Source organism: Siphateles boraxobius, unplaced genomic scaffold (genome assembly GCF_051911475.1).
Source record: "Siphateles boraxobius isolate OS27281-9 unplaced genomic scaffold, OSU_SipBor_1 35, whole genome shotgun sequence".
Classification (NCBI taxonomy): Eukaryota; Metazoa; Chordata; class Actinopteri; order Cypriniformes; family Leuciscidae; genus Siphateles; species Siphateles boraxobius.
Genome location: NW_027508975.1, coordinates 8,606,359 through 8,630,454, shown reverse-complemented (window position 1 = coordinate 8,630,454; position 24,096 = coordinate 8,606,359). Strand labels below are relative to the sequence as shown.

General features: G+C 37.1%; 1 protein-coding gene across 1 annotated transcript; it reads right to left on the bottom strand.

The window, feature by feature from the left end:
• Positions 1-5,114: 5,114 nt before the first annotated feature.
• trib1 (tribbles pseudokinase 1) lies at positions 5,115-12,303 on the bottom strand. The gene is made up of 3 exons (XM_077196217.1): positions 11,271-12,303; positions 10,390-10,682; positions 5,115-6,739 (listed from the first exon to the last, which is right to left on the bottom strand). The coding sequence occupies exons 1-3, from the start codon at positions 11,553-11,555 to the stop codon at positions 6,274-6,276; spliced, it is 1,044 nt and encodes a 347-aa protein (XP_077052332.1). The 5' UTR covers positions 11,556-12,303; the 3' UTR covers positions 5,115-6,273.
• Positions 12,304-24,096: the final 11,793 nt, after the last annotated feature.

Sequence of the window (24,096 nt, the reverse complement as noted above, 5' to 3'; positions counted from 1 at the left end):
ACACTTTTCATTATTAACTTTGAATGTAGTACGTCATGCATTGCCAAACTGAATTGTGTTTTCCGTTGCGTCGCGTCACTGGCGTTGCATGCGGCAGAAGTCGAAGGGCACATGAATTTAAAAAATAATGATGTGCACAGATAAATTATTTATAATATACTGCAATGTTCCATAAAAAATGAGAATTGTCGATTGTGATTACATAGTGACTTTAAGCATCTGATTAAAATATTTCAGAGGCACGTACATATACTATCACAAGATGTCAAGGAATCACTTCAGTATGAGCATGTGGTGACAGAACATGAAGCACACATGTGGAGGTCAGTTAATACAGGTAGATACTTCACAAAAATAACAGACAGTTCTGCTCGTTACATCACGATTTTGCTAAACTCCAAGTATGTTACGTAACACAGTGGCAGAATTAGTTTATATCCAAAGTTTTGTTCTGGTCTATAACCCTGTGAGCCATAATATCGGTGATCTTAGCCTAGCAACCAATACTAATTAAAACTGACAGAAGATACATAGACTTCCATTAGATGCCAATTTACATGGTAAAGCATCTCTATTTTGTGTGGTTGAATGGCAAAATGATTTGGGCTCGGATGTACATGAAACAGACCGTGAAACAGATGCTTGCACTTGGCATGGAGAACTACAAAACCATCTGTTCAACAGGCTTGACAACAACTTTTCCCACTTTTGCTGAAATACTGGCCTCTGGTGGCTTACTGTTGCCATGTACACTATGAAGAACAGGATTTTTGCACAAATTTTCGCACATTTAAAAAAATGTGTATCTGAAACCTTGGATTAGTCCATGAATTCGAGTGATTTTTTCTTCCTTTATCCAATTTAATTCTCTTTGTTTCCCAAGAATAAATTATTGTTTTATTGCAGTACCTAACCTCTCCACATGGGTGTGACATAACACTGATAATTAAATATGAATGGTAAAAATCAATTATAGAACTCTAATGTTAAATATTCCGTTTAACTTTTGCTTTGTTATATTAGATGTGTGCATAAACCATGGTCGAGAGTGATGTTATTGTTATCTAAAACTATATAAAAATAATTTTGGTTAATTGAATAAGCTGAAATAAAATATGAATATTATGGAAAACTTAAAAATGAAATGTTTAAAAAAGAATAAAAATGACAAAAGCCCAGAGTGAATAAAATTAAAATGAAAACTGAAAATATAGACATAAAAGCTTGTTCAGAAAATTGTAGTATTATTTGTATAATATAGTATTTCTTATTATATTAATATATTCTGATTCAGAATATACTAATATAATAAGAAATACTATATTATACAAATAATACTAAAATAACACTTGCAAATAAATTACGGTAACCATGCAACAGTGATAACTTTTTACATTACCTCTGACTGATATTGTGAACATTATTAAAGAAGAATTAAAGTTTTCGATAATTGACCACTTCCCTTGAACTCTTGTTGGCTTTGGTAGAATTAGTGTAATGTTTTAAATTTGTTTTGGTTGAAAATCTCCAAAATAATACAACAAAAAACAAATAGTTTGAATTAGTTGCACTATATGATCATCAGTGTGAATCTCTGCTTTTTATTTACGTGTTGTGGGAATGTAGAATCAGCAATGAGACTGACATTAATAAAAGAAAATGTAGTATTTATGTTTAAATGGTACAATCAGATTAAATGCTCAACAACTGTTATATGCTGTGCATCATAATGGCTCCTGGACTGCTCTTGGTCTCGTAAATCTTGAAATCAAGTCTCTAGAGACTTCAGTTCATGGCTGACGGCATTACCATCACTTGAAGCAGATTAATAGTCGGTGCAGTTGACAAGTTGTGACGCAAGTTGCTTACAGAGCCACTTTACACCCCTTTATCTATCACCATGTCTAAAGCCTGACTGCATATCACAGCTAAGCTGCTAACAGGCCCTTAAATATAACCTTATTCCATCACATCATCTTTTGATTTGGAGACAACTTCATACACTCTGCAGTGACTCACAATGTCACTCAGTGTCAAGATAATATCTGAGTAGTGTAAGAACAGTGGCACTTTTTCTATCAGAGGTCACCGTAGGCTGGCTCCTACATGTTTGGCAATTGCATCCATGGCGTGCAACGCTTCTTGGCAGCCGCCCAATGACGGAGACGCTCCAGCTACTCTGTTGATACCCAATCAGCCGCTTACGCAAGCCTTTGTGAAGTCATAACAGAGGGGTGGAGTTACCTGACTCTCAGGTCAAAATGCACTTTGAGTTTTCTCTTTCAGTCTGTCCTCAATTTAGCACAAGAGGACATTTTATTGCTACCGGGTGCTAAGTTCCCTTGTGAAAAAATAAGTATATATATATATATATATATATATATATATATATTGGGTGAACTATCCCTCTAATATAATTTCTATTGAAACTTATATGTCATTTATTATATAAAAAAAAAATACACATTTGCAATAATGAAGTTGCTATTTAGTACATTTAAAATATGTTAGCTTTAAATGTTATGTAGATTCACACACAACAATTAAAATTACAATCATGGACAAAATAAGTGAACTTCCTCACAACACAACAAAATATTTTTTAAAGTGTACTTAAGTGTGTTAAGAAAATTTTCTCTCTTTCAGTACACTTAAAGGGATAGTTCACCCAGAAATGAAAATTGTTGTTTCAAACCTGAATGAATTTATTTCTTCTGCTGAACACAAAAGAAGATATAATATTTTGTTTTTCCTACTATGGAATTCAATGGGGCCTATCAACTGTTTGGTTACCCATAGTCTTCAAAAATATTTTAATTTGTGTTCGGCAGAAGAGAGAAATTCATACAGGTTTGGAACAACTTGAGGGTGAGGAAATTATGACAGAATTTTCAATTTTGCACACTACAAGTGAACATTCAATACAATTAAGCACACTTATTTTTCACAAGGGTAATCTTGAGGCTTTAAAGGGACTATGTGTAGTTTTTTAGGTATTTTATTATCTAAAATCAATATTTTTATTCATAAATATGTCCTCAATGGTGTACCTCTGGCAATTATCTGACTTATCCTCGTAAACAAAGAATTTATTATCTTTATATACATGTGACGGCTAGGTCCACGGAGGCTTCCATGTCGTTCCGTCATCTTGAAAAACTATAATAGCAGAGAGGGTCAAAAAGTACTAGGCAAACGCGTTTTCGTTCAGAGCCACCGTCACGTAACTGAAAGCAGCAGAAATGGAGGAGCAGAGCAGTGAGAGGCGCTTGTCACTGCCCCGGCAAGTTTAAAAGGCTGCATTGCACTTTTATTTTTAATGGCATACATATGCCGAGCCACAGGAGAAGAAATCCTCATTGCCAAAAAAGTCGCCAAATTGAACGTAAAAGAGTTTAAAAAAACAAGAGTCAATGCCGGGATAGCTTTTTCCAGGTGGACGGAACTAATGCAGGAGAAAGATTTCAAAAGAGACGCTGAAGTTGCCTGCTTTCTCCTCAACAGGTAGGCTAAATCAATATTACAGTCTTAATGACTTCGATAAGAATATATTTTAAAGGTGCCTTGTGTCATGTCCGCCAAAAAATCAATTCATACTCCACATTCCATACCAGATGGGGGCAGTATACCTCCAGAAAGTGAGTTGGTCTACTCTAGAGTAACAGACGAGAAACGGCATAGTCTCTATGCTCCGCCCCTACCTTCACAACGACCCTCGAGCCATAGCCGAAGCCGAGCCAACTCCTAAAAGAGGACGTTTTGACTCCAGAGGAACGTTGGTTGATGTCAAGTGATTTTTAAATATGACATCTTCAAGCTACTCCCCTTCACCTTTACCACTGAATATGTTCATATTCGTTTTGTTCATATTACATTTTTATTGTTAGTTTGAAATACATTAATTTGACCGACAGCATTCGCTGATTTTGACCAAGCTAGCGCCATTCAGAGCTGCCAACTCTAACGAATTCACCGTGAGACACACACAATTGACACTTTTCACACGCTCTCAGTCATGCCACGCATCTATTTTATTGCTCACGGAAAAATTGCAAAGCAAAGAGGACACGGAGACCAACAGAATAGACAGAGCGGATTAGTTATGATATATAAAAAATCTCAGCTCTCAGATTCTGTCAATTTTATTATGCAATTCAAACAATAAATACCGTTTTGGCGCTTGTAAATGTTACACGATAGATCCCTAGCGCACGTGAAACGATCATCTCTACTAGCTCATAGTGAAAAAACATGAACAATGTTGAAAGATACAGTATGCTACAACTTACCAAAATGTATTCCTCATACATAATATCGACCAATAATTTTTTTTAATCAACGTGCAGAGGTCAATAACATAGCTGGAGAACAAATATGTCAGATTTACCTCAGGAAAGCAATTTAATAAACATAATATAATCAGCTAATGTTACATTTTATCATCAGCTTGGTAGAGACAGGCTCTGGTAGATAACAGGTGAAAACCGGATCGGATCTGTGGGTAGAGCTAACTATCAAACTCATCAGGTTCAAGTACGCCCACAAGCCGTGCGAGTTATTCGTGTATTGCAGTTTGGCTGGTGTTGCCCGCATACCGCCTCCCATGGCCGAAACTGGTATTATGACACCTGTCGGGCCGTGGCTAGTAATTTAGCATGCTAATTCAGGTTGATATCTCTGCAGCAATATAACTTGTCATTTTTTTAATGACATCATCGTCCTTATTTCTTCATATTCTTTTGATGCGTGCAGCTCATTTTTTTGATATTTTTTACCTGAATTCTTACACATGGCACCTTTAATAGAGCATATGATTGTTCTTGCATTGTTTGTCATAGCTTTTTGGTACATAACAGCTACTGTAGATGCCACACGCATTTGAAAAAGCGAGGCGCTGGAGAGCACAATTCATTTGAACGCAAAATACAATTTCACTGCTAGATGGGAGAAATTCCTACACAATGTCCCTTAAAAACATTTTTAGAGACTTCTAATGATCTGAATATTGAAAAAGAAATCATAAGGAATAAAATGTAACTTTGCTGCAATTTTGCTTCATCCACAAGTTATGCATTTAGAAATAGTTTTTTTACAGAATGCACCACAAATGTAAATAAGAGAATAATCTTTATTCCATTTTGTTCACACACTTAACATGTACATATTTACACATGCTCATTTCTACAATGAATTTTAACTATTAAACCCTCATGGTCAAGCCTTGGGGTTTGTGTCACAAATACATAATTCACAGTGCAATATGAACTCTGTGCACTCGTGTCAGCTTTCCCCATGTGCTGCATGCATGAGACAGACATTTAGCATACCCTCCAGCCTTTGCTTATAAAGAGCCTTTCACAAACCATAAACGTTGCATGTCTCCATTATGCTTGGATTCAGAGGTAACATACAACCCCCAGCACGAGGGTTGCAGAAAACAGACCTTTAGAAGACACTCTAACCTTACAGTAGTGCTATTGTAGAATGGTTCTCTTTACTTTAAAGTGAGGGTGAAGAAACGCATACAGTCATAGTGAGGTTCATAGCCCTATCCTCTTCATTACAACAACGCCCAGCTGTTGAGTCATCTTATATCTTACCCGCAGTATGAACTGGCCTGCCATACTGAAGTCTCATGCTTTTATGAGGATCCCTTGGATTCAAGTAAGGAAACTGTGACTAGAAGGACTAGAGAGGTCAGGGTACAGCAGGATGAATGAACACTTTGTATCTGTCTGTAACTGTTTGTATCTGTCCTGATGCTCATTCTGAACATTTATTGGAAATTCACTGAATTTAAGAATCTGTATGACACAGAGTTTTACGGGTTGACATTAAAAGTTTGAACGGCCATTCTCCTCCTATCAAAGCAGACATGTACCATTGGTGCTGCGGTATTCAATGGGTGAGTCAACCTGCATGGTTTGTTTTGACAGTATAACAGTGAAGCCACAGGTCTGGCCCATAGGCCGAGGTTACTCACCATGCTGACATTCTCACTTCTCACATTCTCTCATTATCACATGACCCATAATGCCCAGTCTCACTTACGTCATACAGCACAAGAATGGTTCACTAGCACCAAACGACTTCAAAATACACTGGCTGTTGTGCGCACTGTCCTTAAAGCTGACATTGATGATACAGTACTTTGAATGAGTGTATACTTCTGAATCTATTACAAAATCTGTATAAGAAACCAAATAATTAAAAACAAAAAACCACCGAGATAACGAACAGTTTTGGTCCATATTCAAGCTATATTGGGTTTCCTCAGGAGAAAAGATCCTCATCCTGCTCCATTTCTATCTGGGGCACTGTCTGTTCTCTGAGGTTCACTTCCTGTTCTGCATTTCCTGTGTCCTGCGTTTTGCCGTGGAACCATGGGTGAATGAGGACCTCTGCGGTGGTCAGTCTCTCGCCGGGGTCCTTTCTGAGCAGACTGCGAAGTAGGCAGCGCCCCCTTAAAGACAGTCCATCGGGAAGGCAATATGTGCCCCGTCGAATTTTAGAGAACAGGGTTGCGGGGTCCGGGTCGTGGAAAGGGTAGCGGCCCACCAAAATTGTGTACAGCATGACACCGAGGCTCCACGCGTCCGCCTGCTTGCCTGAGTAACACCCGCCGCCGTTCAAAATCTCCGGACTCACGTACGCAGGGCAGCCGTGCGTGTCGAACATCGAGTCGTCCTCTCCACACAGAATATGGCAGTCCTCCAGACCCTCTAATTTCAAATGGGTCCTAAAACAAAGACATCATGGTTAGTACAATGACATAAGAGTTATTGTGTTGTGGCTGTGAAGAATATCATAAGACTGGTTTATACAAATGTAGACTTTTTCACATTTTCTAAATGTCGAATTTTGCAGAATAGGCTAGGTTTTGGTTTCAGCCAAGTTTTAAGTAGTTGTTAAAGTGGTTTGCCACTTTACGTGGTGGTATTGAGCAGAACTGGTATCAACCTGTGGAAATGAATCACATTTTGCATGCTCCTGGTCACACATGTTATGCTACTGTACGATAGAGGGGTTTTCAAATGGGAATTCAGGAAACTTCAGGAAGCTGCAAAGGGCTGCAATGGGGTCTATGTACAATTTGAGAGTGAAAAAAATAGAGTACCTTTCAAATGTTTGGGGTGGGTAACATTTTTTAATGCTTTTGAAAAAGTCTATGAGAGACACTCATAAGCTGCGTGTTCACACGGAACAAGATAACATGAACATGAGAAACACTAGCTGCGTGTGACACAGCACAAGACAGAAACACCACAATACACAGACAAAGACAGGACAGGTCACAAAACCAAGAAACACACAAGACCGAGGAGACAGAGCCACGACAGTTATTGTGAAATATTATTACAATTTAAAATAACCATTTTCTACTTCAATATATTTTAAAATGTAATTTATTCCTGTGATGGCAAAGCTGAATTTTCTGCATCATTACTCCAGTCTTCAGTGTCACATGATCCTTCACAAATCATTCTAATATGCTGATTTGCTGCTCAAGAAACATTTCTCATTATTATCAATGTTGAAAACACCCTCTTTATATTTTTGTGGAAACTGTCATATTTTTTTTCCGGATTCTTTGATCAATGGAAAGTTCAAAAGGACAGCATTTATTTGAAATATAAATCTTTTGTAACATTATAAATGTCTTTACTGTGACGTCTGATAAATTTAATGCATCCTTGCTGAACTTTTCTCACACTCTTAACAACAAGAAAGCATAATCAAATTAGACAAAATATCACACAATGGGTGGAGTATGTGTATAATTCAGTACATAACAGGTGATCCGGTTCTGAGGAAATCTACGTGGTTTTCTGCAGAGCTCTGTAGGCACAGATTCCATGTAAGCCTGCGGTTGATAAATTTAACATCTCTAATAAATTTGTTCTTCCATTTCTAAACAAAGTGATGTATTGACGCCTTCCTTTATTGTGCATGGAGATGAAATAACTCTCTGTCACTTTTGTTGAGCTTACAGACTGCAGTGCATGTAAATCACGGAAAAGACAGCCGCTCTAAGTGTTCTGACTCTCAAACAGGCGCTACTACAACAAATACAGGACGGACCGAGTCTCATAATTACGACCTTCGTTAAAACAAAAGCACGCATGGAAGTTTCCACAATGCACGCACGTAAAATAAACACTGAAGTGCTACGTAATGTATTCTTGTAAACTCTGGGCTAAGTTTAGCTCAATTTCCAATAGGAAACAAATCCCCTACTACTCTAGGAATATCCCTGTGGACATTAACAGAAGAGCTGATGACCCGTGAGTCTGTGGTATCCCTGTCAGTAAAACATGAGCTGCTCTGCATGCTATTGTGTTTCATCACTGGCTATCAGCCTCGGTTTGAGGGGGTTTGTGGATGACACAACTGCATTCTGCCAGAGAGGTGGAGAGAATGAGTCATAGTCCTGTGTGTGTGTGTGTGTGTGTGAGAGAGAGAGACAGACAGAGAGACTGAGGACAAATGAGTGCACTGCGCTGTGCTGCAGGTCTACTGTGTTCTGCACCTGTGCCGTACGTTTATGGCATCTGGCAGTGCCTTATTACCCACGAACAATGCTGTTACATCAGTGACGCACAAACGGCCCCTGCCCAGCCAGCCTGTGTGTGTGTGTGTGTGTTTCACAATCTAACTACAGACGCATTCCAGGTCAGTGAGCGTCTTTGTGTATGCCATCACACACCGTATCTCTGCCTTATCGCAGTTTCAACTTTTTTGTTGCTTATCCATCACTCATCATTACAGCATTTCGCAAAAGCTATTCCAGCTATGGAAATTGCATTTCGTCCTGCGGAAAGATAGTGTAAGAACAGCAGGTTTGCATAACTTGTCACTATGCTGGTGCCAAACAAAGTGAAATAAAAAAGAAAACGTTTCTTTGTGCGCTTGGTCTCAGCAAACGTCAGCATGCCCTGGTTACGTCTGTGCTAGACGTGTCTGCCGGGACAGGCCGCCAGTCTGCCAGTGTCGCAATGGCCACAGCCGGCGCTCCTCACCTACGAGTAATATCGTATTCAGGAGTGGGTATGATCCTGAATGGTGAGTTTCCCCTCTGTATGCATTGCTATGACTCATCTTGCTGCACCCGTTGGCTGCTATGAGAGAAGGGTGACTACGTCCTCTTACACTTGCTTGTCTACTTACATCCACTCAAATGAAAACCGATGCCCAAAGGTCAGGTGTAAAATGTTGCCCCAGAAATAGCGAATTTACTGTACTGAGGGATGTGAAAAACAACATAGGCCTATTTGCTAAATCAGCTGGTCGGTAGGTTGCTTAAAAGACTAGTCAACTAACTGGTTTTAAGAAAGCCCTGTATAATTAGGTGAGTTTTGAGTTCACTTAACCCCAAACAGGTTCGTTTGTCCCTAGGGGGCATTTACTCTTTATTTTAGCATTCAAAACACACATTGACACAATGTAATGTAGCAGAAAGAAATAATCCGAAGCCATGTTTATAAACTGTGTTATTTTGAAACACCATCTTAAAAGCATAACTTTTCCAAGAGTGTTTTACTGTGCAAAACCGTCTAACAGCAGAAACGCAGCATGCTGTCAGCTTTCTAATTACAGAGTCTCTGTTAAAATATAAACATTAATATATTATATTTACATTTTTTTCATTAATTTTTTTATATTTATCAATTTTTAAATATTTAATAAAAAATATTTAATAAAATAAATAAGTGATATTTTATATATAATACTTTTATTTATTATATATTTTACATTTGTATAAGTAACATTTGTATATACATATATAAAATAAGATTTAATATATATATGTATATATATATACAGTAATATTTTATATATGAACGTTTTTATTTGTATATAATTTCATTTTTATTTAATTTTTTTATAAGAAATATTTTATATAAAAGGTATAATAAAATAATATGTAATAAAAAATATCAAAAGTAATATAGACAGACATATAGATAGGTATGTAGGTTAACCAGCTCCAGTATGTTCCCTTCACTGGGGACCATGGATGAATTTATTTTTGAATTTACTGTAGGCCATTTGCTTTTTATATATAATTCACTTGCATAATTCAGAGGAGTCTCGGTTTCTACAGAAAAATCTCTGACACAGGTCCAGAGGTCTGATTACCAGTCGTTCCTCTTACGGAAGTGAGTGTTAATAGGTTTGTTCCATTGAATCTTTAGGGAAGCAGCACCAATCACCTGTGATGTGTCACATGCTGTGAGGAAGCGAAAACTGAATGAAAGTAGAACTGACACTATTCAAGTATAACGCTGCTGGTGTCACAACATTGATGCATGAGGTACAGTACTACACCTGGCTTGCCCCAAAAATACTCCTGCTTTCACACTCACACTCACAAACGGTAACTCTCACCTTTTCTCATCTGAGAACACAAACTTGCGAAGCTTGAGGTCCCCCAAAACGATGCCAACCTGGTGGCAGTGGTTCACTGCAGACACCACCTGGTAGAAAAGCTTGGATGCCAGGTCTTCAGGAAGCCTCTTGCTGCTCTTTACAAAGGTGTGCATGTCACCAAAATCCTTCTCTTGGAAAACATAGGCTTTGCACTCCCCAAGAACTATATCTTTGATCTGTGCAATGTTCTTATGATTTGAAAGCATGCTGTAGGCTCTTATTTTCTCCTGAAATTGGCCCATATCAAACACCTGCAGATTGTAAAAAAAAAAAAAAAAAAAAGTGTTCAGTAGTATCACAAGACATTTACAATTGTGACCTGATTGTTCACTGGAGGTTGAATGGAGACTGTGATACTGTAAGGATCAAACACAAACATGCTATAAAAAGGTTGAATGTCTTGTTAAGTTTGTGGCAGCAATAATCATGCTCATTCTATTTGAGTATCATGTCAGACCCCTACATTAGGCTATATCTGACTCAGATAGCCTACTGGTGCATTTGCAAATACTTGATAAAGATCCACGTATCATAACTCTTATAGCATCCCCATTAACCTGCAAAGAGATTCTGATAGCGTACAATTATTTATATTCTTCAACATTTTTAATGTGTATTGTGAGATTTTTTTGATCATGCATGCAATTGTTTTTTAAAAACAAGTCCTGCAGTATTTTACGTGCATCTTTTCTGTTTTGCTGATACAAATAATAATACTGATAACAGGTGACTATATATTTAGATTTTTGGATTATTATTGAAACGTTTAAATACATGTTTTAATTGACAAGAGTGGATACTTTTATAGGTCATGTACATTATAGTATGCAGTGGTTTACCTTGCAGAGCAGTTCCTCTCCTGTGTCCATGTCTAAAGCGCTGTGCACCCCCGGTCGGTCGGTCAGGGGCACTAGCAGGAACTGGCCGATGCGAGCGGGACCCTGATGGGCTGAGGTGACGCTCAGAGGAGCTCCGCTAACCGGAGATCCCGGAGAGGAACCCAGGAGACCAGCATCAGCTGAAGACTCGCTGAGCCGCGGACATCTGCTCACGGGCTCGTCTGTGTCAAAGCGCTTGTGTCCGTGTCTTCCCGGTACCGGATTATGAATCCACTGCACACTCATTCTTACAAACTACAGTAGGCTAGTTGAAACTGATATTATCTACCGGAGTGATCCGATTTCACGAAAGCATATTCCAGAAAAGGATATGTGCAATGCACTGCAAACGGAGAGAAAAAAAAATCCTATTTTACTCGTCAATTAATGTGAAATGCATAAAAAGGTGTTTGTGTCATAGGTTTGGAGTTTCTCTTATCCATTGTTTTTAATTTTTTTGCAATAGTCCGCTGAAGCTTTTTTGGACAACATTGAAGCCCAAGAGAGTATGAAGCAGCTGTGTGGTGTGAAATATTCCCGGTGTAGATCTGAGTCCGAGAGAAGGGCTGTCTGACTCAACTACTGATGCTGCTTTCTGAGCTCTACTTTCAGCTGATGTGCGATTCGAACGAATGATTCATCTGAGTCGACTCGAAAGCTTCGTTTAATCATTCCACTGAATGGGAGAATATTGGCAGTAAACCTGTGAGGTGGGTGACGTGGGTGATGTTGAATCCATAAAAAACACGATCGATACAGCCGAATCGAAAATAAAGCGATAACATCGACAATTAGGCTAACTATAATGTGTTTCAGTAGCCTACGCAAATAATGCATATGTCGAGCACACACGTAGGCTATAGCTTGATCAGACACCTTTGAGTGATGTCTCAAAAGAAGCATTTACTCATCAATTAATCCGAACGAAACGATTCTTTAAAATGAATCGGACTTCTTAATGCTGGAACTCCGCCCGGTTCAGACTCTCTCTAGTGACACATTCATTGCAGTCTCGACGATTGAGCAATCGCCACATGCCATTCACCTTCCAGATGAATAGTAAAGCGCTTGTTTAATCAACTTTCCTTTCCCTCAGCAGTCAAATCTGCATGCAAAGCGTTTTGAATAACACTTATGCAAAACCGATGCATTTGTATTCTTTTCAAATGTTTACAATTTAGGCTTTTCCAAATGTTTGGCATTGTGAAATCCAAGGAAGTTGCATTCATATTTTTTCATTCTTCATCAAAACACATGGCCAGGCAATGATTAACTTATTTCGACATTCAGAGGCCAGAGGGTTATGTTGTGCTCATTAGTGCACTGACTATTCATGTATTTATTTTCTTACCAGTATGTTTAAGATGTATCATCTTTCTGCAAATAGGCTATGTCAACCATAATGACAAATTTATCATGCTTAGCTCAAAAAAAGAAAAGTCTGTGTCTGAGGAATCGGTGGGTTTGTCCATATATTTGCAGTTCATATTTGTTAATGCGCTGATGAGTCATCACCATAAAGAGAAAGACAAGGGAGTGGTGGTGGTGCCCTTTATAGAATAACTATAGATCTTTCTAAGGAGATATTTGTTTAATTTAAACAGATGGGGAATGCACAAAGAGCAGGAAAGCATATGTCTATGACGCACAAAATAAATTTGTGTCTTTCTACCATGTCATTTGGCATATTAGCATACCTCTGCAAATAGTGTACTAGCCTTCGGGCACACACACAAGACAGCGAATCCCACAATGGGTTTGAAACATCAATTGTGTGACAAAATAAAATCGTATGCAATTCTTAATCGGCTGCATATGGCTGTATGTCCCACACAGACTATTGAGTAAGTCACTATTGGAACCTTTGTCCCCGTTGCATTGGTTGTGAGTGACCGCTCTTAATTTGGAAGGGTGTAATTGAATAAGCACCTGTTTTAGACAGAAACAGAGAGCCCTGTTTAGACTCAAGGGAATGTGGACTGTTTTTGATGCTTAAAATACCAGAGCTATCCAGAGTCATTTTCCAGTATTAATTAGAAAGGTAAATTAGTGTTTTGCTAATGATCACAGTCTAAAATAAAAGTTAAATAGAAGTATTCAGAGGTTATGCAGTGTTATATTACTATTTTGGGTTCCTGCAGCTCCAAAAGAAGTGTGGAATATTTCAGTATACGCATTGTTCCTGTCCTGGTTGCCTGAATTCAATCGTGACAGTATATAATAGATGGTTCGGCTGCAGGTTTGGAGTTCAAACATGGTCGGATTGAGGATTTAACATTAAAGACGGATTATTTTTAGCAATCATGTTTTTTTGTGTGTTTTTTTTTTACTGTAAAATATCTCTCTGATGACTCAAAGTATCTGATGTGGTCATTTGTCATGTTGTTAAGCAGGAACAGAACAGGTTTTCTGTGCTTCCTCTCCCTTTAGAGTAAAACACCTTAGTCTCTATGGGAAATATCTACTTCTCCTTTGTTATGACATAAACAGGTGTCACTGGGACCACACTGGATGGTATTTGTGTTGTGTTTGCATGTGATTCAGAGAACATGGCTATTTGAGGTCATTCTCGCTTGAGAGCCCTAACAGGGCATTTTTCCATTGTAATTATCTGACTCATTGCCAGTAGCAAAGACAAAGCAAACAGATCATTCTGTATACTCAGCATCTCAGCCAGGAACAGGTGTATATTCTCCTTAGATATTTGCATGTCGGCTGGTTTAGGAGGGTGATTCTGGCCTTGACGGGAAGGCTACATCATAATTGTGGCTGAACTTTAACCATGCATATGACTGGCAAAAGCAATCATCAAATAGGGAAGTTATGAATACTATACATGGTCCAAAAGGTGTAAAGCCAGAAATAGGTTTACCGCACATGAAAAACATTTCAGTCACTTCAGATATGGCCAATTCTGCCTCAGAGTAAAAAATAAATAAAACGGGTATGTGAATTAGGTTTAAAATAGTTGCAATTGTGAGATTTAAAAGGATATCGTCGTGAAAAAGAAGAGTGCTTAACTGTAGTGAATGTGCGCTTGTAGTGTATTTCAAATCTGTAAAGGTATATTTAAAACTGTACTTGCAGATAATATAATGTTTCTGAAAAAGGCCACTCTCGTGACTTTGTTTCTTAACACACCCAAAAAGTGCATTTTGAAATAACGTCAAATTAAAAGTTTGACCTTAAAGTACATTTTAAATAAATATGTTTTAATAACCTTTTGTCATGCTTTAAAAAAATACTTATTGATTGCGATGGCTAGCATAATAAAAAACATAAAATAATTAACTATAATTTTAACTGTAGTGTTTAAATTTAATTTTTAAATGTAAACTGCAACTATATTATTACAAATGTGAAATTACAAATATATTTAATTACATGACATGAAAGCTACAATATAAATTACATATAAGGATAAAGTATAAAAAAGCACTCTTAAATTCAACTAATTGCATTTAATATAAATTCAAAATATTTATATTTACCTATTCAGTTGTTTTTGTTTTCATTAACTTTTAGTTCATCACATGTGTTCCTTTGTCTTACTTTACCGCCACTCATTTGTTTTCATGGACACTAACTCAATCATCACAGCTGTTCATAATTTAGTTCATCACAATTATGTATTTAAGTTCCTCCTCAGTTGTCAGTCGTTATTCGTGGTTGTTTTATGCACTTTAGGTTATGCCTTCTGTATTTGAGTTTCCTTTATTATTAAAGACATTTTGTATTGGAACCTGTGGACTCTCCTCTTCATTTGTGACAATAAAACATTTTAACATAAATAACATGCAGTTAAGTGTTCGAAAACATTATATTCAGTTTACGCTTACGTATATTCTTTTAAATTATATAATTTCTGTAAGTACACTTTTTAAAAGTCTGCTAAAGGGTAGTCCACCCCCCCAAAAAAAATAATTCTGTCATCATGTACCTTCATGTCATTCAGACTTTCTTTCTACTGCGGAACACAAAAGAAAATATTTTGAAAAAGGTTGGTAACGAAACAGTTTTGGTTACCATTGACTTCCATTGTGTGGACAAAAAAAACAAAACAAAAAAACCCAAACATTTCTCAAAACAAGTCATACAGATTTGGAACAACATGAGGGTGAGTAAAGGATGAAATATTTTTCTTTTTCTTTTGGATAACTGTCCCTTTAAGGTCACACTTATAAGACATGAAGTAGTGATTGTGAGAAATAAAATTGCAATTGTAAGATATAAAATCACAATGACTTCCATAGAAATCTGAAATGTCGAAATTGCATTCCTGTAAATATTATTTCAGAGCAATCAAGGGTGAATTAATAATGCTATTAAAAAACTGTTTATGAGTAATTATTATGAAAAAAAAAATAGATGGGATGATTGAAATGGTGCAGTGCGGCTGACAGTTATCTTTGGAACTGTCATAGTGTGTTTTCCCAGAGCTGGGGGTCAGAAGGTCAGGAAGGTCAGTGGCTACCGTGAGCAGATTGTGAAACAAACAGCACCACGGTAATTCAATCACGAGTCTTTCCTCTTCAGCGGCTTTGGTTTGGTCTCAGCTTTGTGCTGGGACTTTTTGAAGTGTTGAATCTACAGCTAGGCTCATAAAATCTTAAGTGGCAAGATTTTGAAATCCTCATAGTTTACAAGACATAATACGTCCAGCCACGTTGGCTCACATTCAACACCACTAAAACAACACTCTTGTAAACATTCCATGGTTGAACCAGCATCAAATTTCAAACGGGACAAGTCGAACCATTATTGAGTTTCCACGCAGCTCCTGTATTTCTACTGAACTTTTCCCATGTGCTGGAGTGTTTTTCTACACCGTGTTCTTCAGGATCCAGTTACACAAGAGAAAACTCCAGTGTTTGTTGTGGTTAGTGTTATCATCAACAATCAACTGTGATGAGTAAGAGCTCATCCTGTAAGCCTGAGGAAATAAAGTGCATGTGGTGGCCAAGGGCAGTTCCCCACACCACACAGGCGCCAGGCTTCAACTTCAGTCAAGAAAATAATAGTAGTCATTCTGAGAGGCAAGGCATCTCTTACAACCATATGACCTTAAGAATGAAATTTGGAATGTGGAGCTGTGTTGAGATTCTCATTTGATGCCTAAGCGAGAGATTAAATGACGAGGTCAGCCGTAACATCATGTTGAGTTCTACTAATAGTTCTTTGCAGGTTTAAAAAGCAAGGAGTAACTGGGTTTAATTCCATTTAGAAAAGAATTAGAAGAGTGGGGAACCTCTTAAAGTCACGTTAATGCATGCCTACAGTTTACACTCGTCTCGAGACCGTCAACGAGAATCCTTCTAAACCTTCCAATCATCAACAGTGAGTCAACAGTTCTGAAATTATCAAAAGGAGAGGGAGCTTAGCATTTCAAAAAGAATTGAATTGCAGCACATTAACAGGATTTCAATGGCCTTCAGCATTGTACTGCAACGGAGGAGATTTACACCAATAATACCATGAAAGGATAAAACAATAATTTCATAAGCATTATGGCGGGATGCCAGGGAAGACCAGGAGGAAAGTGTATAGTATGTTTGGAGTACAGTGTGAGTAAACTTTTTTTAGTCACATTATCCTAAGAAGAAAAACCTCTGCATTACCTTTTCACATATTCATTTCTCTGTCTCATGAAAGTGATAAACACACACACACACACACACACACACACACACACACACACACACACACACACACACACACACACACACACACACACACACACACACACACACACACACACACACACACACACACACACACACACACACACACACATTTAAAATCAGGGGGCCAAAAAAATCCCATAGTGAATTAATCTAACATAAGACATTATTTAAAATGGATTTTAGCTAACTATAGATATGTAAAGGATGCATTAAACTGCTGTAAAGTGACAGTAATGATATTTATAATTTTATGAAAGTTCCATTTCAAATAAATGCTGTTCTTTTGACCTTTCTACACATCAAAGATTCCTGTGCAGAAAAATATTAAGCAGCACAACTGTTTTCAAAATTGATAATAATAATAATAATACATTTTTTTTCGTTTTGTAAACGACAGTGAGCACAACTGGAGCTACATGTGCAAAACTGTAACTACAGTCTGCACAGCAGCAGTTCATGTAGACCAAACTCTAGTTTGTTTTTCATTGCTTGAACACAGTTTTCAAAACTCTACACACTTATCCCATGACTTTAACCACAACCTGCACAACACTGTGGATTTACAGCACTTTGTTCAAATGCTAACACACTGCTGTCAAAACTGTGAACCACACATTCAAAACAGAATAGATTTCAGCCTTGTTCCTTTCAAACACTGCTGATTGCAATTTCAGCTGAAAGACTAAGCAGGTGTCTTGTTTGTTATTTGTTCGAATTACAGTATGTACTTTTAGTTTCTACCTTTTTTTTCTCATTACTGTAATTCCGTAAATTACTACAGACTATTGAAGCAAACTGCTAATTTTCATTTACCTTAAAGAATTGTTATGTTCTAAAGATTTAAATAAATAATGTGAAAGAATGTCACTCTTCTCTTAATATTACTTTGTATGAAGTCACTCAACAAAGTTGTATGAAGTCACTGAACAAAGTGTAAAGATGAAAAGTTTGTATTTTCTGTATTGGTATTTGATGCTAGTTTTTTTACTCTCAGTGTGTTCTGAGTGACAGTGTGTGTTATCTCAGTGAGGGTTGTGCATAGTGTTTGGCTGCACTGAGCCTGTTATGAGCCATGTGTTAAGAGATGTGTTGTTTGGAATGAGTTTTGCAGGTGATGTGAACTGTTTAGCTCAGGTGACTGTTGGTAGTGCAGACTATAGTTAGAGTTTTGCACATGTAGCTCCAGTTGTGCTCTGTCGTTTAGCAAAAAAAAAACAAAAAAACTGTAAGAGTTTCTTGAGCAGCAATCAGCATCTTAAGATGAATGAAGGATCATGTGACACTGAAGACTGGAGTAATGGCTGCTTTAAAATAGGCCTATATTCAGATAGAAAACAGTTATTTTAAATTGTGATAATATTTTATATTACAGTTTTTTTGAGAGACTTCCTTCTATAACATAAAAACATCTTATAACCCCAGACTTAACCATAACTTTTCCAATTTAGAACTTGGAACATTTTTAGAAATTGGAACTTTTCCAATTTAGTCTGAACTCAATTAATTGAATTAAAGCATTTGACACAAATAGACAACATTCTTTGCGATATGCCCTTATAAAAGTAAAAAGCACTGTTTTTTTTTTCCAGGGGGCAAATATCGCTCCTTAAACATTAATTCCTAACGCTCGATCAGCGTCAGGAGATTCCCAGCAGGCCCTGGTGTCAAGTGTAATTTTAGTGAAAACTTCTTAACATCAGTTCTGAAGTGCATTTAGCACAGCAGCACTTGCTCAACTTGAGTAGAAAAGAAGTGCCCCTGTCAGCTTTGTTCAGAGGTGTGCAGGGGTTACGCAACCGTTGTTTCCATAAACGTGGACTCGTGAGAGCTCTGTTCAGGGTCAGTGACTGGTTCGTACTTGTCGTTGAGGTAGTGTGGATTAAGTGAGTGCTGAGAGGAAGGTGTTATGTTAGGATGTAGGCGGAGGTAATTAAGAGAAGGAAACATGCATTATTAATGCTCATGAGTTATAATAATAGACAGCAGTGTGATCTGTCGTGCGCACCACCTCGGATTGTTGGCATGTTGATGTACCCGCTGTTGTTCCCTGGACCTGTCAGAACTCTCACTCGCCAAATCGAGAGCTCTCGAGCTCGGCTGAGTCGTGATACGCTCGGGACACAAGGCTGCGCATGACATCTGAGGAGTAAAGACCAAAACTAGCCGTATTTGCTTTGTCTGTCGTCCCCGAAAGCTGATGATGAGATTAGTTTTACTATAAACAGGATGACGAAAGCTTTCCGACGGCTCTTGCTGACACCAAAAACAAACTCATTATGTAAATTGCCTCTCTGACTGCAACACGCTCTCTACAGAGTGCCAAATTTCCCACAATGAGGGAAATGATATGAAATGAGGCTGTGTATTATATCTTCATGGGAACTGAACGAGCCGGGACAAAGGCGAGCATAGCATATATGGATAATGAGACTCCATCTCTCCATACTGAGATGAACAAAACAAGCTAGATTGAATATCAGCTGCTGTGCAGTCCAAAGAATTGGCATACAGTATGCACAGTCTGGAGATGGGATGAGGCCTGCGTGTTTTTGAACACAATGTACTTGATAGATGGGAACAGAGAAAAACTCGTCACGAGTGTCTGTGCGCCAGCCCATGCATAGTTTAGCAAGCTACTAAACTTAGTATAAACTCCATATTTCTATGGCGTTCTTGATGACTCAATATGCCAGAGCAATTAATTTAGCGAGTTCAAGGCAACTCGGTGCCTTTTATGAACATCTCACTCACAGTGTTCATATTATTATATCCACAGTAAGCAAACAGTGATGTCTCAGTGTCATGATCATTCTGGGTTCAAGAGTTAACTGTGTGGACATTCCTCAGGTTTTGTCTTCACACTCAGTCAGTTCCCACCTCACACAAAAGCTCTTAACACAGTCCAGATGCCTTTTGAATACAGTCAGAGAAGGAAAATTATCCTCTTGGTTTTCAGGAGTAAATATTTTCATCAGTTTGGAAGGTAAATGGAAACAGCCGGATCTGGCCGAGGAGGAGAGACATTCCCCTGCTGCTTCTTTGACACTTGCTTGGTGAGAGAAGAAGGCAATGCAACATGCCAGCTCCTGCAACGCTCGTGATGGAAGAAAGTGAGTTAACGTAACAGACCACCATGCTTGTGTCTTGGTCTGTCTGAGTAACAGCAACCTTTTGGATCATATTCAACATGTAAAGATTTAATAGTTGTATGTTCTGCCTGAACTCTGTTATTTGACTTTCACTATTGATTTCACAAGAAAACTACTAATAGTGATGCTACTCAAGAGCTTGACAGTAGTTTAGCTGTTTTATTCAGTGTGGACAGCTACTTTTTGTATAGCTTCCCATACTGCAAAAACAAAACAAAAAAAAAACAAATTTTTCAAATCAGTGGCCTGCATTTAGGCTAAATGCAAATGTAGATGGAATAGCCTAGAGATCAAAATTATATCAACCATTTAAAATTACATTCTAATACACACTGATCAGCCACAAGATTAAAACCACCTGGCAACACCTTAAACTTTTTGTCTTGTTCCTCAAACAATTCCTGAAGAATTTTTGACCTGTGGCATGCATTTTTTTAAACACTATAAAGTATGTTAATTTTTATTCAAATGTGTACGTGTCCATGTATTGCAGTTTTTTTAAAACGTGAAATATGTAAATGTAAATATATTCTAAAATATATACAAAAAAGACCAAAAAATATTTTGATAGAAAATATATTTACTTAAATATTAAAACATATTTTACCAAATACATTTTTTGGCATACAATTTTTTTTGTATATTTTGAAATATGTTAAAAAAACATATTTGAATCGGAGTTGCTGAAGATTTGTTGGTTCTCTATGGTCAGAGGTGGCATAAATGCATTTACACTGCAATTATAGTTGCATAAATAAGGTTACGAGATTCATATATTAATTATAACATATATAAATTAATCCTTTGATCCTTATATGACTTTCTTGGGTCGTAGGGCTGTGCTGACATGGGGAGAACATGCAAGGTGCAACAGCGCTAAGCATTGAGCCAACATGCTGCCCATAGAAATATATAGAATATAAAATGTAATGAATAGAGAAATATCAAAACTAAATAAATAAATAATACTTTACGGTAAATAGGAAACTGAAGTGACTGTCTTAACAAGTGAGTCATTGAGTCATTCAACTGATTTGTTCAAAGTAGCTGATTAATTCAGGAACAATGTCAGCTACTGCATTTTTGAATGTGTCATTAAATAATTGACTCAACTGATTCATTCAAAAATTTAGATTCATTCATTAACAAAACACCACTGTATGGCTGAGATGCACACAGTTTCTGATGTGGCATTGTTTGGAGCTATTTTCATTGACGAAACAAATACAAAAAAACTAAACCCCATACAGGGGATTTTTAACATTTTGGTGACATAAAGCCCTAAGCCCCCATTAATTTCTGACCCTCCAGGACATTTATATTTTTATTAAATAAAAATAAAATTTTTATAAAATGCATATAATAAAATGCATCAAGCCATTGTATGTAAATTAATTTAGTTAATTTAAATGAAAATGTGTGTAAATGAAAATAAAAATTAGCATTATATCATTGACCCAGTTACTTCCAGAATGGTTCATGAACTCCAAATGTGATATTTTCTCTTCACTTTGAAAGGGTTTGACCAATGCCATTGCTAAACATTATCTGTTTGACATCTGGGTCATGTACAATAGTATCCAAGACCGATATTACCTATATTGGACATAATGTAGATATTGAGCATCACAGTGAGTGGTGTCCTCTACATGACCATCCATGCACAAAAAATTCAAAAGTCCTGGAGATGGGCAGAAAACACTGGATTGATTTCCTCCAGATGTCCTTATACATCCTGTCCTGCCCAAACAAACACTCAGCACAAAGGCAGACGGACACAAAGCAGGGATCCTCCATTACACTGTGTATCCTCACAGTTCTCTCGTGTTCTTCAGGTCTGATGCCAAGCACATCCAGTTACCGTCTGTTATTAGAAATGTCCTGTTTGTGGGATATGTTTTTGCTCAAATGTATGGCCAAAAAATTATTTGGCTGAACGTAATTCAGTTGGACAGTGGACAGTGGTTCACATATCAGAATTGTTTTTGTCATTAAATTAAGCAGTGAAATACAATTTGAGTGATACACTTTAAAATAAGACATGCCAAAGAAACCCAACTGAATCTCTTTCAGGTAGTAAGTAACAATAGCACAAATTATTATCATACAAAATGTAGTGTAACAAAAAAATAAGAAACCATATGTGTGTATGGTGTTGGCACATGAAGCCCAAGAAAGAGGAGACATTTGTTCAGTAATTGCTCATTGATTAAAGCAACATACAGCGTAGTTTTGATGCACAAAAGCCTGTCCTCAAAGTAGCACAAGCTCTCACCCACAACATGTCTAAAACCCAACATAATAGAACATTAAACACTATCCAGCGTCAACCTTTTCTTCATTCTTCAAAAACACAAAATAACAATTAATTTCCACATTTATACTCCTAATCCAATTCCATGCAAAACATTCTGGGAACTGGAAATCCCCTCCCCAGTTTCAGCTAAAGTAAAGATAATTACTAATGTAGTACCAACGCAAATAGTCTGGGCTTACTTTTTTTTTGCAAATGTGAACAGACCCATTCAATGAAATCTGACAAAAGTTCTGATAAAAGAATTGCGTTGAATTAGTTGAGCAAACAGCAAAAAAATAAATAAAAATAAAATAAAAATTTTATGAGTGTGTGTTTGTATTATTTGAATCATGTCAACTTACTTTGCAAGAACTGATTGTCAACATTCTTAAAAATAAAGTTTCTTCATTGAATTTATTGTTCCAGGAAGAACCGTTAACATCTATGGAACATTGCACTGTACATTGCACTAAAGGTTCTTTGTTCTGAAAAAAGGTTCTTTAGATAATTAAAATGCTCTTCACACTAAGAAAAAAAGGGTTCTTTTACGAACTGTTCACTGAAAGTTTCTTTAGGTAAACAAAAATGGTTCTTATATGCCATTGCTGTAAAAACCTCTCTTTTGAACCTCTATTTTTAAGAGATTTTATACTAATGTGCCATAACACCCCTTGTGGCTACAAATGCTTTTCAGAATGCAACGACGTGTAACCGTTCCTACTTGACCCGCTCCTAGCAGGATTCAAACCGGCAGGGGTGGTAAAAGTACTCAAAAATTATACTTGAGTAAAAGTATATATACCTAAATAAAAAATGACTCCAGTAAAAGTAGAAAGTCCTCCATTCAAACATCACTTGAGTAAAAGTACAAAAGTATCCGATTTAAAACGTACTTAAGTACCGAAAGTAAAAAGTAAATATTCAAACTGTAAATATCAATAATTAAACATTGCATATCAATCCGAAAACAATTGATCTATTTTAATTGAACAAATTATTAGATACTGCAATTAAGAATTTGTTAGATTTGCAATCATAAGAGACAATGAAGCACCTTGCATCAATTCTAAACAATTTCACTAAGTTTAGTGACAGCATATTATGGTGCAATGACTGGTAGGCCATTCTTTGATACAAATTTTACAATTTCAATTCAATTATTGTGGTTTGATTCCGATCTTGATTCAATAGATTCATTTTGATAAATATTTGGTACAGTAGATGCATGTTAATTTTTAAATTAAGAAAATCTCACCTAATTCTGTAAACATACAGAAAGCCAGGAATTCATATAAATTTTTTATCTTACAGTTACTGTAAATTCGGCCTCTGGTTCATAAACGCCAGAGGAGAACTGGCCCCCGACTGAGCCTGGGTTATCCCAAGTTTTTTTTTTTCTCCATTGGGTCATTTGATGGGGTGTTAGGACACCATTAGGTCACTGGATGGAGTTTTTCGGTTCCTTGCCACTGTTGCCTTTGGCTTGCTCAGTTGGGGATATTCAAATTAATTAACCAATCACACCATTGATTAGCTCTATCAAACTTGGATTTCTTTTTTTCCAGTAATAAACAAACATTGTTAAGTTGTTTTGATTGATACTGTGAAGCAGCTTTGATACAATCTGTATTGTGAAAAGCGCTATATAAATATATTTG